Here is a 6270-nt window from a genome sequence, read left to right as displayed (position 1 = left end):
ATAGAAGAAATAATATTGTAGTACCTACCTCATTTGAGAAGAGATTGTAAACCTTGGAAATAGGTACGTTTTTACTAACGTAAACTTATTTCTGCCCCAAAAACATCATTGAAAATTCAAACCCTTTACCTAAAAAGCAAACGGGTTTACGTTCGTTCTTTGCCAACTGAGTAGAAAGGTACGCTAGACGGGTTACGTGAGCGCAACGACGCTAGAAAGTGAATGTTGTAATCTGCTCGGCAAGCGGGAGAGTGGTGGGGGAGAGACGGCAGCGCCCCTGGCGGCGGCGGACAGTTGCGCGCCAGCAGCGAGCGGAGCGGCAGTGAGTGAGTGACCGTGAGACTGCAGCATGGCGGCGCGTCACGTGATCCAGACTGCGCGACCCCAGCTGTGCTCCTAGCGACCACTGAATGCGCCTCACGGATACCGCGCACGGTGAGCCACCATGCTTCTCTCCTAACTCATGCTTATTTGTTTGTTTGGTTTTTTTTTTTATTAGCAGGAACCTACTGTACAGTTTAAAAAAAAACTATTTTTTTTTTTTAGCAAAAATTATACGCAGTCCTACTTTTTTTTTTTCTTGCTTTCGTAGACATATTTCTAATACGAAATAGGCATTGAGCCAAATGAAACCAAAAGTCTGGTAGTCTGAAAATGCACACCAACAAAGACGTGCGAGAACCATGTTATTACGAGGCGGCACGTTGCAGGTTGTTGTCTAAACACACGGGCGCGGGTTTGCAGTGGTTCGTGCGCGCGTGACGCAGACACACAACCGCTAAGGCAGCAGCTGAGTCGCGATACTCAGTCCAGCATGCTAGCTGCCGCCACCCATCAGCGTCCAACAACCTCAATCAGCCACGTGTGGCTGCTGCAAACACTAGGTTTTTTTATGGGGGTTTATGGAAAAGGGGGGTGGGGGGCAAGACATTATTTTTTCCTTCAAGTTTTTAAGTTACAACTATTCTTAGGCATTTTTTAAAAGCATGACATATTCGTGAAGAGTTACTCTTAATTTAGCCATTCTTATTCTGTGCTATGTTAAAATCAATATGACCTATAATTTACTATAAATAAAAAAACATATTAGCATGTAACGGGTAATATCATTTAAGTATATCAATAATTTCAAAAGTGCTCTAACATACAATTTAAAAACATATAAAAAGACTTTTCTTCAGTCATAGTAAGATTCACCAACAATATACAAAAGTACATACATATATTTTCCCAGATTTAGCAACGTAAAGAAGCACATCCGCTTATTTCACACTCGTTTTATTCGTAACTGCAGGTCACTCAGGTGAAGTTAGATTCGAATCTCAGATTCGTTTTCCAGCGCGTACCATAATTATAGTACAGCACGATAAAACCGAACGAAAATGATCCACGGCTTCAGTGCAAGAAGGACATAAAGAAATGATATGGTAAATGTGCATTTAACAAGAAAAAATATTTATAAACATCTGTTTCTGCCTCTTTTACAGCCCCCCGAACTTGGCACTTTTAAACACCCATAGGTAAAAATCGCCAGGTTTAAGGTGATTTAAAATGAAAAACGAATTTTCTACCCTATCACGAATAACACCACCTTAAACTACGCTACTCTGGGTACAACTAAGTATACCAGATTCAGATTCATATCTGTTTCTGCCTCTTTTACAGCCCCCCGAACTTGGCACTTTTAAACACCAATTGTTCAAAATCGCCATGTTTAAGGTGATTTAAAATGAAAAACGAATTTTCTACCTTATCACGAATAACACCACCTTAAACTACGCTACTCTGGGTACAACTAAGTATACCAGATTCAGATTCATATCTGTTTCTGCCTCTTTTACAGCCCCCCGAACTTGGCACATTTAAACACCCATAAGTCAAAATCGCCAAGTTTAAGGTGAATTAAAATGAAAACCGAATTTTCTACCTTATCACGAATAACACCACCTTAAACTACGCTACTCTGGGTACAACTAAGTATACCAGATTCAGATTCATATCTGTTTCTGCCTCTTTTACAGCCCCCCGAACTTGGCACTTTTAAACACCCATAGGTAAAAATCGCCAGGTTTAAGGTGATTTAAAATGAAAACCGAATTTTCTACCTTATCACGAATAACACCACCTTAAACTACGCTACTCTGGGTACAACTGAGTATACCAGATTCAGATTCATATCTGTTTCTGCCTCTTTTACAGCCCTCCGAACTTGGCACATTTAAACACCAATTGGTCAAAATCGCCATGTTTAAGGTGATTTAAAATGAAAACCGAATTTTCTACCTATATACCAATAACACCACCTTAAACTACGCTACTCTGGGTACAACTAAGTATACCAGATTCAGATTCATATCTGTTTCTGCCTCTTTTACAGCCCTCCGAACTTGGCACATTTAAACACCAATTGGTCAAAATCGCCAAGTTTAAGGTGATTTAAAATGAAAACCGAATTTTCTACCTTATCACGAATAACACTACATTAAACTATGCTACTCTGTGTACATCCAAGTATACCAGATTCAGATTCATATCTGTTTCTGCCTCTTTTACAGCCCCCCGAACTTGGCACATTTAAACACCAATTGGTCAAAATCGCCATGTTTAAGGTGATTTAAAATCAAAACCGAATTTTCTACCTATATACCAATAACACCACCTTAAACTACGCTACTCTGGGTACAACGCAGTATACCAGTTTCAGATTCATATCTGTTTCTGCCACTTTTACAGCCCTCCGAACTTGGCTTATTTAATCAATCATAGGTCAAAATCGCCAAGTTTAAGGTGATTTAAAATGAAAATCGAATTTTCTACCTTATCACGAATAACACCACCTTAAACTACGCTACTCTGGGTACAACTAAATACAAGATTCAGATTCATATCTGTTTCCGCTTTTTTTACAGCCCTCCGAATCTTTAATTAATTTCTTATTCATCACTTAAACAAATTTCATTTTAAAATTAATAAAATTTTTACCATTACAATATTTAAATTTAAGTACCGAAAACTGCTAAAATAGCACTATTTTACACCTTAAAATCCAAATTTTCCCGGGGGTGGACCCCCGGACCTCCCGCTTTACTACAGGGGGGTTGGGGGGCGGCATGCTTCTTAACCCCCCCACCCCCCATCCATAAATCCTGGCTACGCCACTGGTGCCATGGGGCCCTTGCTGTTTATAATGAAAGATGTCTGGGAAAGCATGATGAGTAGATTAAGATTGTTCGTAGGTGACTGTGATATACAACACCTTGGGAGGAGTGGTACATCTATAAGATGAAATTAGAGTGTTGGTCAAGGAATAATGAAATGGGGATAAATGTAAACAAAAATAGTTGGTTAGATTCACAAGAAATAGAAACATAGACAAGCAAGTATATTACTGGAATATTTTGCAGGAGATTCTGTAAGCAAAAGATGTGTTCAAGTATCTGGGATTAACACTACAGAGATACCTAGACTGGAAAAAAAAAAGCGGACGGTGAAGAAGGGAGTAGGGGTCTGGGGTTAACTGCTATGACACTAAAGGAGAGAAATAAAAGTCAATGAAAAGGCATCTTCCATGCTGGTGATAACCAGATATGGAATATGCCACAGGAATTTGGGACCCGTACCTAGCGATGGACATTTAAGAGTTATAAAGGTACAATGCAATGTAGTGAGATAAGTGACAAATATCGGAGGAGAAACAATGACGGAAGAAGGAAGATGCATAGACCATCAGTGATGATGATGGAGCTTGTGTGGGAAACACTATTAAGGGAGGAGAAAGAAAGAATGGTGAAATAAGGTAATTAAAGGGAGGGGATTTTGGAAAGCTGAGAGATAGGTAAAGGGCAGAGGGATCACATGTGGAAGATCCACATGTTAGAATGCAATGGATTAGACAAAATCATATTACTGCATACAAATATGAAATTTGGTAGTTAAAGGGCCATTAAATATTCTTAGAATATTTTTTGGAGGATAGTCATTACTTGTTATATTGTATGATATTCTTAATACACGTACAAAGTTTGTTTACTACTGCAAATGAACATAACATGTTGACACTTAAACATCTAGCAAGGAAGCTAAATGTAATATTGAATATAATTACTTATCACTGGTAACAAGCATAAACAAATTAGCATTAAATAACACAATATGTGAATATTGCAAGAACAGCACGCATCACAATGTTTACCAACACCATTTTAGATTTTAAAATACACATTTCAGCTAATTTACGATTAAATAACTCACAACATAACAAAGATTAAATATATTACTAGCGGAAACACGTGATACATTTAACCTGTACATAAATTACATCAGTCTATGTGAATAGGAAAATTTAAGAAAGTGCCATTTAGACACGTGAATAATTTGAATTCCCGCGGAAATATGGTCTAGCATGTACATCAGACGCGATTGACCAATAACAGTAAAATAGCGGGATGAGATGACCTGGTATCTAATGACCTTGGTTGTGATCCATTCACTGATCATGGCCTCCTCAAAACATCTGGTGGCCATAAAACATAAAAGTCAAGTCGAAACGTATCGATTCGTTGCGTACGGGACAAATTGTATAATGAAAGCAACAATCGATTTTACAGAATTCTCTGGCCATACCACCAACAGAGGCTCGTGTTTATTACTTGCAAAGGTAAACAGTAAATCACCGTCGTGCTATTGAGGTTACTATGAATTGTTTCACTTATTTATTTTATTTATTTGGCACAAATATTGTTTTGCTTTGCTAGTTTGTTAGTAAAACGAATGTTCGCCGACTGTCGTTTCAAATTACGTGGCGAATGGTCAGATATTGTATCAACATGTCTAAAGTTTGGGAACATTTTCGCATCAATAGTGAAAACATCAAATATGCAATTTGTAATATTTGTAGTGTACAAATTTTAGGGGGCGGTACTTCTAAATCTACAACTAATTTAATGAAGCATTTGAAATCCCGGCACACATTACTAACAATAAAACACTGCACTGTCACCAACCAAGTCAAAAGGTACCATAAAAATAAGTAGTGCTACCTTTGAACCCATTTTGTACAAAAATGTTGAGTTATCTGCATTATGGCCTGTCAAAGAACCCTGTCTAAATATTGTACCTTTTTCTGCACAGCCCAGTACTAGTAGACAAAAACATGTGACCTGCCAACCAACAATGGCACATTTCTTGTCATTTCTTTTTTTTTTCACTTTTGATTATTCCTCTGGTGCATGTTATACAACATGAGTTACAAAAACCTGCACCACAAGGATCTGGTCTACAAGGCCTAAAAAATGATCTTCTGGCTTCACTGGCGTTTCATAACCACAACTGTATAATAAACTTCTTCGTAGTGTAGCATACAGGTTTAGTTACTCTGTTTAGACTTGCAGTGAAGTATTAACGTCAGAACGGTCGAATGATCTTGATTCAGCTTTAATAATTAATGTAAGAATTTAACGTCCTTAAATTCTCTTAGTTAACATGCCACAGTGGAAACTAACGTAATGAGGTCAACCCTGGCGCGAGGGCCACCGAGACTCGGCCGGGCGCCATGACATGACGCCAGTACAGCGCGACTCGTGGACCGGGGCGGACGCACGTCCCACGGAGAGACATCATTCTTTGTCCACACCGAGTTCACTTCTGGTAAATATAGTCACTTCTTAAAATCTCTTCTACTAACCTCTCCGTGCGTACCCGGTCCAATTTTCGGTCCAGGACCTAATCCGGCCGCATAAATTTAAAAACCCCCTTGTACCACACTTGGTCCGCGGGGCAGGTTCAGTATCCGACACTGGCCGTCTCCCGAGGAACAAAACTTTAGTTAAAATCAGTCGCTCCGGCACTGACACCACCTGCAAGGGAACTTTGAACGAATTTAGCTGCGGTCCGCGCTCCACTAACGTGGACACGAGCACCGCCTTGATACGTAGACTTACGGGATTGGCCGCCTCCAATCACCCTCACCCCTCGTATAAGTATCCAGGCTCAGAAACGCCTAGTGCCACGCTAATACGTAACATTCGTAAACTTGTGCAACGCATCTCCACGTAACATTCATAAACTTGTGCAACGCACCTCCACATAACATTCATAAACCTGTGTAACGCACCCTCGTGTAACATTCCTTTTGTAAACTTGTGCCACGTTTTATTAAGTAACTTTCAGACTCATTTTTGTGTAATTGTGTAGTTTGGTATCTTGTGACGTCACCTGTTGTACGACGTGGCGTGTAACCAACGGCGTTACACCCGAACCACAGTCGCCTGA

At 39.6% G+C, this 6270-nt stretch overlaps 1 protein-coding gene across 2 annotated transcripts in view; it reads left to right on the top strand.

Annotated features, from left to right (window-relative positions):
• The first annotated feature begins 280 nt into the window (after window positions 1-280).
• Window positions 281-6270, top strand: part of LOC134533314 (torso-like protein) — a 336387-nt gene continuing 330397 nt past the window's right edge. The window contains exon 1 of one of the 2 annotated variants that reach the window (XM_063370800.1): window positions 281-435. In XM_063370800.1, the coding sequence (XP_063226870.1) occupies window positions 411-435 (25 nt within the window). In that variant the 5' untranslated portion in view covers window positions 281-410. The remainder of the gene's footprint in view (window positions 436-6270) is intronic. The other variant, XM_063370801.1, reaches the window with a different exon arrangement.

This window comes from Bacillus rossius, chromosome 6 (assembly GCF_032445375.1).
Source record: "Bacillus rossius redtenbacheri isolate Brsri chromosome 6, Brsri_v3, whole genome shotgun sequence".
In the NCBI taxonomy this organism is placed as follows: domain Eukaryota; kingdom Metazoa; phylum Arthropoda; class Insecta; order Phasmatodea; family Bacillidae; genus Bacillus; species Bacillus rossius.
This window is presented reverse-complemented; position numbering and strand designations above follow the sequence as displayed.